The following is a 12,246-nucleotide window of genomic DNA, read 5'->3' on the forward strand; positions in this document are numbered from 1 at the left end:
GCCAAACTGCAAAGAGTGCCTTGGTGCAAGCAAGGAAATACAAGCATTACAAATGCAACAGGTCTCGCCTTTTATTAACTTAAAGCCATTTGCTTTGCTATACAATACCATTGGCAAAGCAAATGGTTTTAACGTAATCAAAGGCGAGGCCTATTGCATTTTCAATGCTTGTTTATTATTTGTACGAAGGTCCAACAATCCCTGACGAAACATAACAACAAGACATTAAGTTTAGGACCTAGATGGTTCGATAAAAATTGCACAAGGCTTTATAAAGATCTAAAGACAGCACTTAAATCAAAACCAAGGTCATAATGCTCCATCATAGTGGCTAGGAGGGCATATGCATTAGCACGCAGGAACAGAATTAAGTACCCTGAAGAGAGAAGCATGGGATAAACTTAAGGAGGCTTGCAGATCTTGAGACAGCGCAACCTTCTGGACAGTTGTTAGCCAGCTATTATTTAATGAAGGAACAGAACTGGATCTGAGCCTAACTATTCCTGCTCATAAGTGGGTAGATCATTTTAGTCACATATATACGGATGACAGCGATTTAAATGTTACAGTTCCTACTGTTAAAGAAACTACTGTCTATTTTGAGTTGGAAGAGGTGAGGGATTGCATAAAGGAATTAACCCCCAGGAAGGCTCCGGGCCCAGATGGGGTTCCAGGCTACCTTTTTAAATCATGTGCAGATCTGTGGGCCCCATTAATTACCCAACACCTGACTGTTGCAGCTCAAAGCCATATTCCCTCATCATGGAAGCAATCGGTTATAGTACCTATTTTTTTATAAGGGAACAGAGCTGATCCAGCGTGCTACTGTCCAATCTCTTGGATAGATGCGGAAGTAAAAGTTTTGGGTAGGGTCCCCACTTTGCTGTATGATTCTGTTCTTATCTCCAGCTCAGCTAATGGCCTATAACGTTTATTGTGCCCATTTTATGGAATATCTGGGGATACAAATTTATTATTTTATATCATACACTATGATAAGTGGGAGGGGTTTTTCTTAGACAGATGTTAACTGTTAAACGTATAATCAGTAGACAGAAAGCGATAAACGAAGTTTATTGAAAAAGGCGGAAGATGTCATGTCAAAAGGATACTATGTACAAAATTCTGATAAACAATACGTAGGAGGTTAACAGAATATACATTATGTTGCTTATTAATCCATCAGTGACCGTTGAGTCAAGCTGTAACTAACGTTACTGCTATGACTCCTTTGATTTCTGAACTAATATTGCTATTTGCATGGTATTATGTATGATCTTTTTATTGGCAAGAAATATTGGACACGACTTATTTTATGTTGTAAATACCCAATAAAACAATGTTTTATAAAAAATAAAAAAAAATCATACACTATGATAATGGGACCTAGGAATACTAAAACCAAAACCTACGCAATAAGGGATCATGTAATAGGAAAGACGGATAAATTCTTTCTTCTTCGGCATCTTGCTAGATGAACAATTGACGTGGGATCCCTTATTTAAAGCAAACATCCAATTTTTAATAGGGTCGCCTTCAGTATTGTTGCCTTCTCTAGGCGACTATGGTATAGCCATATAAAGTCTGTATTACACCTTTATAATGCAAAGTGTGTTACAACTGTATCCTTTGGTGCAGATATTTGGGGCTATACATCTTCTACTACCATACAAGCAACTGAAAATAATTTTTTCAGAAAACTATTACGAATTCTGCAGGATATACCTGCAGACATAGTGCATGATGAGATGGGTGCAGGATTTATTGCTGATTACATACATTTGCGCCCTATACTTTTATGGATTTCGATATGGGTCCAAAACAATTTGGAATTCAACAGATTGATTCCGAGAGATTGGCTGAATATAGAGCGTAGCCTACGCAAACCTTGGTTACCTTACATAAAAACAGCACTGACAAATTTGGGTAAACCACATCTGTTTTTATTCTCCAGAGCTGAATTGCTAGATCACATTTTGCATGGGTAAAGAGAGCGTTTAAGGTACATACTCAGGAAATTAGAACCTTAGGATCACAGCACAAATGTTGCTACACACATTATGTTATGGTGAAATATATGGAACAAAATTGAACTTCACCTAACATTGGACTCGCGGTTAGGCACAGAAGGCTTGTAACATACTTTTGAATAAATATGTTCCCTCAATTACTAGCGGGATGGCACAAGCCATCAGATCCCCCCCTTGTACATGTGATGCGTCCTCTCCACTAGACACTTTGCACATTGTTTTAAGTTGCCATAAATGGGCCGACCTGCAACATAAATATATTCGTTCATTTCTCGTGCCTTTGAATTTTCAACATTCAAGACCGACTCTTTTATATCTGCAATTTTTAGGTAATATTAAAGTATGTTGGTATTTATCTAGATTTCTAACTGGGGTGTATTTTGCTTGTTTATGAAATTGTAATTTTGTTGATGTTTATGCTATGGTCATGAATTTATTGATGTTTTTATTGTATTTTTATGACTGCTGATGCTAATCGGGATTTCAGGCACATGACGCAGTGCTCACGATGCCGAGAACTGTTTAAATGACATGCACAAATTGTGCAAAGATATTTATGATTAGATAAAGGATATAGGTGACCCCCTTTATTTCCTACCAACATAGTGGACCCTAAAATTGAGGTTTTTGTTTGTTAGGTTCGATTAGGATGAGTCTCCTTACAGTTCACTCACAACCAACTCTGTCTTATTAGTAGACTTTTCTTATTTTGCTATTTTTAGATAATTGTAATTTATGTTGCTACCCATCTAGATTTTCAGGGGTTTTTATGCTTATATATGAATTTGTAGTCCCTGGATAGCCTATTTATTGACCAAAGATTTTCAACTGTTTTTAATTATTTATAGTGTGCTTTTATGATTGCTATTGCAAATCGAATAAAGAAAATCTGACTGACTGAAAAAGTCAAATCCCATATATGAAGTTATGTGATGATCCCATTTCACTAAGAAAGATTTTCTTCCATCTCGTATAACTCGGATTTTTCTGTTCTTGATTCAATAACAGCTGAAATGATTGTTTCCATCATCAATTATATGAACTGTTTGGGCTAACCTATTACAATCTCTCGTTAACTACTGATCTACTTTTAATAAAATCCTAGGTATATGGAAAAGTAGCCATATTATCTTTATATAGAAAAAAGGAGACAAGACCTACCCCTTTAACTATCGACCTCTTGTGCTGTTAGATCAACAGAGATAGTGTTTGCCAAGGTTAGCATCTTGGGTATGTGAGAATCACTTGTTGCCGACTAAACAGGTAGGCTTCCGTGCCTCATGTTCCACAATTGATAATATCTTATACCTACAACATTTTGTGTGAAATTATATCTTGCGTATGTCAATTTCAGTTATGCATTAAATCATGTTGAGCACCCAAAAGTAGGGCAAAACTAAAAGACATGAATATGTGAGATCATTTGTTACATGCTATAGTAAATCCATATTCTGATATTTGGCTATGGGTTATGTCTCAGACTATCCAATAACTAACTGCTAAAATCCCTATGGCAAATGGCTTAAAACAAGGCTGTGTTCTTTCCCCTTTATTATTTTCACTGTATGCATCTGATTTTCCTTCATTTGTGAAATAGTTTAATCTTTCTTCTGCCAAACTAGGGTCTGTAGAGTTCTCTATACTAATGTATGCAGATGATCTAGTATTAGTTGACCTCACCCAACTAGGATTAAAGCATCAATTTGACACTTTGATGCCTTACTAGATGTCCCATAATTTGGTGGCTAATGAATATAACACTAAAATCTTGAGAATGGGGGCTCACAAGGTAGCTGCCCCTCACCAGACCAACGGTAATCATCTTGAAATTGTCAAGCAATATCTCTACCTGGGAGTAATAGTCTTTAATAATGTATTATGCCTAATTTAGAGAGATGTGATTTTGCCTTTAAAGTCTATATTTTCAAAATTCCAGCTGTCAACCTATGTGCTATTGAGGCTCAAGCTCCATCTACCATATTTAAAATGGATAAAGTAGAATCTCAGCTTTGGAGGACTTACTTTGGAGAAGCCGAGCGTGGATTGTTGCTTTGTTATCCCTGATGAATTATCTAGTGTATTCTCAGCGGTCCATTCCTTTTCTCACCTGTCTAAGCCCCCAGCTTCCGTTCTAAAAAATATTTTTGGGCATGAATAAATGTTGATTTGAAATATTCATTCTCTAATTTATTTTATTGATCTATGGATAGGTTGGAAATAACTAAACTGGGGACTTTCAGACAACCCTGAATAGCCAATATGAAACTTTTGTTAAAACATTCCTAGGAGTAAAATGTTTGATAGAAATCTCACTCACTGACTAAACAACAAACAATTGCATTTTAATTGCTTTTTCATGAAACCGGGTGAACCCCAATTTTACCAAATAACAAATTTAGGTGTTAGTGTTTAAGTTATAGACCCTACCAATAGGAGAGAGCATTTGGCTTTCTCATACCAATGGTCTGGAGCATCGAAGATATTATTATAGTTAGTATGAATTTCAAGTCTTAAATTGTGCACCTTTCTTTTGTCTTGTTTAATGGTTAATCAAAATCTGTATTTAATCTAGTTTTTACAAAGAATAATGTGTTAACACACTCTCTGAAGCACTGTACATTTCATATCAACCACTGTAGCACTGCCCTTTTTATATAAACCTAAGTCAGTTAATGTCAGTTATGGATTATATAAATTGTTAACACTCTTTCATTATCTGTAATTTAAATTTACTGTTTAAATTAGTTTTGACATGTGTACACCACTTTTAAATATTCCTGTGAAAATATTTCATTTAATATTTTTTTTAATGAATAAATACAATAAAAAGAACTGCTTGATTCAAGCAGGTCTGCCTGTGGGAGCTCTCAAGATTTCTTCTTGTTGATGTGTAAATTGGCTGTAATCCGAGGTATTAATCTACTCCCATGATCTGATTGGGCTTTGTGACCAATGTCCTTCCCCAGGGTAAAGGGCTGCTGTTGTTAGTGTGATTGGGTTTAGTGTTGAGATCTGTCTTTGTCAATCTGGCTGCTGTTGTTAGTGTGAAGGGGTTTAGTGTTGAGATCTGTCTTTGTCAATCTATGAGAACTCTGTGAAAGAAACTTTGCACACTCTTCATGTTATTATCTTACTGTGATGGATGGTTACTCAGTGTGATTGTATTTTGCCAGCTTCTCCATAAGGACAAACACGCAGAGCATCTCTGCAGAACCCTTCCTCTTCACTTGTGGCTTTCAATGGACCAGGAAATGTGAAATGTGGAGCGTGTGATAATCTTTGTGAAGATCAAGGGTGAGAAATCTCATGATCATCATGTGTTCTTCATAGAAGAGTTCTCACCGGGTTCTGTTGGTCTTTATTCTAGGGAGAAGCCCAGCCAATAACAGAGGAATGCATGCAGTCTAATGGAGATCTAAATATCACGCCCAGTGTTGTAAGTGGACATCCCACATCACTTTTTCTTATAACGAGCACTTTGTACCACAAGGCCTATCAGTGGACCAGTCTCTCTTTAAGCTGTTAAAGCAACCATTTTCCTACCCCAACCAGGCTCTCGTGTGTTTCACTCTGACTCACAATTAACAGTCCTCTGTGTCCATCCCAAGCCATCATAAATTCAGTTTATCAGGAACCATTTCTGCTGAATAATCCTCCATTGGTTCACACCACGTTCTACTATTTTTCATTAGATTAATAAAACATAAGCATAGTACTAAGGCGCCTTTAGGGTGTGACAAGCACTTACTCATTCACCTATTCTCACTCAAATGTTGACAAAGGACTCCGTACTCTTACTTGCTAACATACTCTTTCCCCGTCACATCTCTACAAATGCAGTCACTCATGTTTTCTCAACTGATGCAAGTAGTCATTGTTTGGTTTACTCACTTACTACGTCCCTTTTTGGGAACACTCACTGACTTTTTCAAGCCCTCAATCCCTGTATTCTGTTTACCATCTCATCAGTACTCACTTATTGATACCCACTTAATATTCCATATTTAAAGGTGACCCCCCCCCATTCAACCATTTACACACCTGCCCATTCAATCACAATCACTGAAAACGTATATTCTCTGGACCTTAGTAGGCACTTTTTTTTAACTCACTCGTGCACTCACTTGTTCCAAATAATCAGTTTTCGTTGCTCTGCAGGTGCAAGCTATTAAGGATGACAGGCTGATGTGGAACTCACAGGTGTTTGTGACGGACATAAGGGGGCAGATACCTCCACTGACCAGTTCAGAATTTACTGTGGAGGATCAAGGTGAGTGAGACCCAGAGCCTGAACCCATCCTTTAGTTGTCAACTTTAAGATGGCAATGCCCTCCAGAGTCTAAGAATGGGGCTGATCGACAGGGAAATACAAGGCCTGACTAAAAGTTTTAATTGCCTAAGACAAAGTGATATTTTCCACCCTGGGCACCAACTTTGCTGTTTGTTGGAACATCTAGCACCTCAAGCCTTTGGCATCCTAGGTTAACTGGACAACATTCCTTAGCCACAAACCAGTGCTAGAAAAATGTGAATTCAGTTAAATGCTGGTTGTACTTTTGCAGAATCAGTAACATGGCAGGTCGTTCAGGCAGGGGCAAGACAGTTTCATTATCAAACATGGCACTATAGGTAAGTGAGGCAGGTGGGAAGTGGGGTTGATCCAGTATCATTGCATTTGCTTTGAACGAGTAGGTGGAATTTCAACTTCTCTTTTCTCTTTCTCGCTCTCTCTGTTCAAGGCAATGCCAGCCCCCACTTCATCCGCTGCACAACCTACACCATACCAGCCAGTGCCCAGCTAGCTGAGCTCTCACACTTGCCATTGGCAGCGGTGGTGAAACCCTTAGCATCTCTTCCACCGACAGAGGTAAGACATTCTCAACCTGCATCACACAACTATCTGGCACTAAGTATATCCCCGTCCATAAGCAAGCAGTCCCATCTTTCACACCACCTCATATTGTAACCATCCCACCTATTTCAACCTGGTAAGGTTTTTAGGTACAACAGAAGCATACTTCTGTACTTCTGCCACAGAACTAACCACATAACGATCAGTAAATCTGTGGTTGATCAGGCTTAACTAAATCACCCAAGATAGTTGAGAGGTGTCAAGATCAATCCCTTTTCCTTACGTCCCCTGTTCTAAAAAAAAAAAGCACAAGAAAAGTGACAAAAATGCTCTTTGGTTAAGCAAAAAAAACATGTTTTAGCAAATAAAGAGCCGACAATATTTTCAACATCTTAGCCAGTATTGAAGGTTTTCCCCAATCTCAATTGATGATATTTCAGATTTAGATTTTGAGGCCTTCAAATTACTCTGCCTTTCCTTCCCAGTAATGTTCTTGGATACCTACACCAGTTTTCTCTGTCACATTTAGGATTCCCATCTTTTCAAGTGTTTTGGATAAATATGGATGCGCCTGTATACCTAACAAACTTTCAGTCATGGAGACAAGTTGTTTTCAGTGTATACCTGAGCTCAGTCAATGCTCATCCATGACTGAATCAACTCCCTCCAGAGACTGCCCCTTCTACTACTCAGGCTAATTCTTGAATCCCTCCAAAACCAGAGGATGTTGGTTTAACAATACCTTGTGTTCCACAGCCAAGGACTCCAAAGATGTTCAAAGTGGGGGAAACAGCGTTTACAACGCTGGTTATACCACGCGGGTAGGATACAACGCGGACGTTACATCGTCCGCGTTATTACCACGCATGGCATTACATTGCAAGTCGTTCAACGACTGGCGCTAGATGGCGCGCAACACCAGGGAATGTGTTGGATTTTAAATCCAACACATTCCCTGCTGTTACGCTAACTGGAGTAGGAATAGTAATTTATACTGTTCCTAAGTCCAGCGCGCCATCTAGCGCAAGTCGTAGAAACAACTTGCGATGTAAAGCCATGCATGGTAACGCGGACGATGTAACGTCCGCGTTGTAACCTACTGCGGGGTAATGGATGGCGTAGTAACGTCATACATTTTCAAAGTGGACATATAGCCTAATATACAGGGCAAAACGGTTATCTGCATCCCACCAGCCAGTCTAATTACACAAGATTGCCCCATGTAAACAGAATTTTACCCGGGTCTATTAAATACTCAAAGAAGATCCAGAGCTGGGTGTGTATGGCCCACAGCAACTGCGGTTCAAATACTAGCCGCCTGTGAACAGAGGAGTCTGAGGAAGCTGTATATTGCAGCCCATGAAAGATTTATATGGTCCAGTTCCCCTGCCCCCAACATCAACGACTTTTAATTTGAATCAGGCCAGTGTCTGTTCTATGGAGCGACGCGTCGGATAGTAAGTGCATTGCGGAACAATTTTCTGATATCACCTGTGAAGAGCAGTGAGTCTCTATCAGAAGTGGTGAATGAGGAAGTGGTGGGTGGCTATCGAATTGCTGCCCAGTTGCTAGATGCAGTACTTGTGCTTGAATACATTTTAGATCAAAGCAATAATCATTAGTCCTACAATGCAAAGCAGACCTGTTGAAATGCAAGCGCAATGTTTTGAGTGTTGCACAGTCCACTGCCACTGGGAATCTAGTGCCAGATGTGCGGAGCTTTTTAGCTTTTCTTAACGAGCCAAATCGCTATTTCGGCCCTTTAAGAAATGGTAAATAGCCTTCTGGCATATACAAAGGCCGTTTGGGAATCGCAAAATGCGATTTCTAGTTTTCTATCCAGTAGAAATCCCATTTCGTGACACACAAATAGGAAATTGCAAATAGGGATTTCTTATTTGCGATTTCCTATGCACATGTACACAGCATTTCCTAAATGCAAATAGTGCATGTAGGAAATGCCATTACCATCGACTCAAAGTCTTTGGTAACCATGTGCAATTTTTTAAAAAGCACTCCAAAAGGCTTTTTATAAAGTGCACTAAAGTGCACACATGTCCCTAGTTTACCTGTGCACCATTTTTCTCAGGGTGCACCAAGGGGGCCTTAGGCTGAACGTCACCCTTGCTTTAGTATTTCCTAATTTGCAAATTTCCTATTAGGAAATCGCAAATTAGGAAATGCAAAACCATTCGTACCTATGGGCCTTTAAGCCCATAGGAACAAATGGTTTGATATTACCTAAACAGCGATTTCCTAAAAGCGATTCCTACTCTGTAATCTTTATTTTTGTACATACCATTTTGCATTTCCTAAATAGCAATTTCTAAGGAGTTGCTATTTAAGAAATGCAGAGTAAGTATTTTGTACACATGGCCCCTACAGTGGACCTATTGTAAACAGTCTAACCAGTGGAAAGTAAAACAAGCATTGGCAAAGCCAATAGGTCTCGCCTTTGGAGAGCGATTTGCTTTGGCTATGTGTTTTGCTGATGAGTCCGGGGAAAAAAATGTTGATCTGAAACGATAAAAAGAAAGTGAAGCAATGCCAGTGCATGTGAAAAAAAAATATATATGGCGATCTGAAACAATAAAAATAAAGTGAAGCAATACTGAAGCATGCAGAAAAAATAAAATAAAGGGCGATCTGAAATGATTAAATGAAAGTGAAGCAATTCCAAATCATGTGGGGTAAAAACAGAAAAGCTGTTGCCGAATATAAGTTCTCCAAAGCACAAGTACAGCGATGCAGTAGCAAAGGAAAAAGCAATGGCGTTGTATGTGGGGGAAAAAAAACTAAATGCTAATCAGAAACAATAAAAAGAAAGTGACTGAAATGCTAAAATGAAACGATAAAAACATACTGCTAATCGACGCAGAAGCGCAGCGCCAGTAGCGGAGGGCCACAAATTAAATGAATTTAATTTGTACTTTGTCCATGCTGTTGAAAAGTAAAAGGCAGTGATGTCAGACTTATGGTGGCCAATTAGGATGCAGCTACAGTGATTGACATTCAAGCCTGCAAATGGTAATTGATGGGGGGCTCCAAACCCTTTACTTCATACAATACCCCTTGCAGCAATAGCGCATGCACTCTGTTAGGTGAGACCTAAAAGGGATGATAAACAGTGATGACCAGTTTTGAGAGAACATGTCTGTGCTGGGTAGCCCAGTAAATGTAAAGAAAACTAGAGCGAAGGCCACAATGCTGCAATCACCGATTTCCCCATAGTAATTGTAATTGTTGTGCTGACTCAAATAAATTATTCTGAGAACTGTTATTATTAGAGAAGACTAGGAAGGTTAATCCGATCTTTCTCCCTGAACCCACACACCAGAGTGGAGACATATAAGAGCCCAACAACCCACTGAACACAAATTTGAATGCATATTCAAAAGTACAGCAGGTTAGCTAAATGGAACTTAGAATGATCAATCAATAACAGTCCTATCGCTAATTGGCAGTTGTAAGAAATCAGGTTATTTCTGGCGAAGGATAAGTACCTATCTCAAGTAATAATCACAATCCTTTTGAGGGAAAACCCTTAAAGTCACTGAATTAACCTGAGCCCAACCACCTGGTAGCTCTGGCACAGAGCAGATGGGCTTAACTTAGAGGCAATGTGTAAAGTATTTATGTAGTACTAAAACAATAATCAAGTCCAAATGCAAAACAATGAAAATCCCAAAACGATTTAGAAAACCAGAGTAACGTCTAATAAACAAAATGACACCAAAAGGAGACAAATGCACTAGTTGAAATCGGATATATAAATTTTTAAAGCTTTAAAGAGATATTGCCATGGAGCACAAAGTGCAAATGATAGTCAATGGGCATGGTAGAACAGGGCCTAGGTGCACTTTGACAGTGGCTGTGATGGAGCATGGGTTGGATTCACTCACCAATTTCGTCTTGGTCAAATATTTTACCTTCTGACTTTATTCTATTAAGTTTCAATCAACCACAGGAGCGCCCTTCTAAAGCCCCCAGGACCTTAGTGGAGGCACTTAGAAACTCACATGGTGGGAGGCAGAGGCTAACAGGAAGGTCCCGGCCAATTGCCACTGCTCAGATGGACGGATGCAGGAAAAGGCTTCTTGTTGCTTGTTGTGCCCCTGTAGCTAACAGGAGGTCAGCTTTATGGCCCAAGAAGTCTGCTTCTATTTCATGGGTCCAAGAGAAAGAGCAGATCCGGACCTCCATGGCTGTAATCAGGTTGTGGATAGAAGGTTCAGCCCTGTTCTGATTTTCCACAGGTCCAGGAGTGTTCCAAAGCTGGAGCCTGGAGATGGCACACTTATGCCTGGCATGAGCTAGTGATTGGGAATGTCCCCTAGGGATGCGCAAATCTGTCGGCTAAGGTTCCTGGCACTTACCCTACCCTCTTTGGGGAATTTCAAGTCTTTTGTACCACTAAACAGAGCTCGGAGTGTGTGCGGGGGATTGTACTATGGTAAACCTAGTGTCCTCCCACGTTTAACACCAAATCCTGTTTGACACGGTCCATGTACCCACAGCAACCTCAGAGACAGAAATCTGGTAGAACAAAGCTCATTTGTCAGCAACAGATAAGGGACACACAAGATTATTTTTGAAATCTTGCCATCGTCCTTCAGAGTCAAATGTTATATGTAAACCCAACAGACCTGCCAAACAGGCAGTGACACTGTAAGGTCAAAACGTGGCCCACTGTGATCAGGACCTGACTGGCTGGGGGCAGGGAAAAAAGAAGGGCCTTGCACAGGTGTCAGCTAACATTTGCCTGTGACAAGTGAGGTCTCTTTGAAGTGCATCCCAAGTGCCATATGAAAAACCCCAGCAGACCTGTCTAGCAGGATGTCACATTCATGCAGGACTTGACACTTTAGTGTTAGAAAGGATTCTCCCAGCTCCCCCACATTGCATATTTTGTCACGTTCATGTTAATCATCTCTGCATATCCAGGCCAGCTGATTGATTGCTTCTGGGAGCAAGTTCACACCCCATTCACACCTGTTTACATGCTAATTACTTGCTGGCAGAGGTTGGAGAACAAAATGCAGATTTAGCTTCCAGGGACTTCAGGTAGGGCAAAGGTAACTTTGATTTTTTAATAACAAATAAAAATAGTTTATTTTTTACTTTTGAGCTAGTCCCATTCCTGAGATACAGTATTAGTATTTAATATTGCACCCCACTGCTTTCCTAAACAGCCAACCTTGATACCGCTCATTTTTAGGGAATTTTCACTATAAGAACATGTTTAACATTTATCCTTTATATAGTCTAACTTTTAATACCATGCACCTTCACCTATGGGTAATAAGGCCTGCTTAGGTGTGACTTATAAATATTTCATAGGAACGTTTAGGCCTGTGGAAATGG

At 39.6% G+C, this 12,246-nt stretch overlaps 1 protein-coding gene across 3 annotated transcripts in view; it reads left to right on the plus strand.

The window, feature by feature from the left end:
* Window positions 1-12,246, plus strand: part of LOC146784312 (protein transport protein Sec24C-like) — a 255,414-nt gene that overhangs the window by 47,955 nt on the left and 195,213 nt on the right. For all 3 annotated transcript variants that reach the window (XM_085635822.1, XM_085635823.1, XM_085635824.1), the window contains 3 exons: window positions 5,398-5,466; window positions 6,189-6,300; window positions 6,770-6,897. In XM_085635822.1, coding sequence (XP_085491948.1) covers window positions 5,398-5,466; window positions 6,189-6,300; window positions 6,770-6,897 — 309 coding nt within the window. The remainder of the gene's footprint in view (window positions 1-5,397; window positions 5,467-6,188; window positions 6,301-6,769; window positions 6,898-12,246) is intronic.

The sequence above is a fragment of the Triturus cristatus genome, chromosome 11 (genome assembly GCF_964204655.1).
Source record: "Triturus cristatus chromosome 11, aTriCri1.1, whole genome shotgun sequence".
Lineage (NCBI taxonomy): Eukaryota > Metazoa > Chordata > Amphibia > Caudata > Salamandridae > Triturus > Triturus cristatus.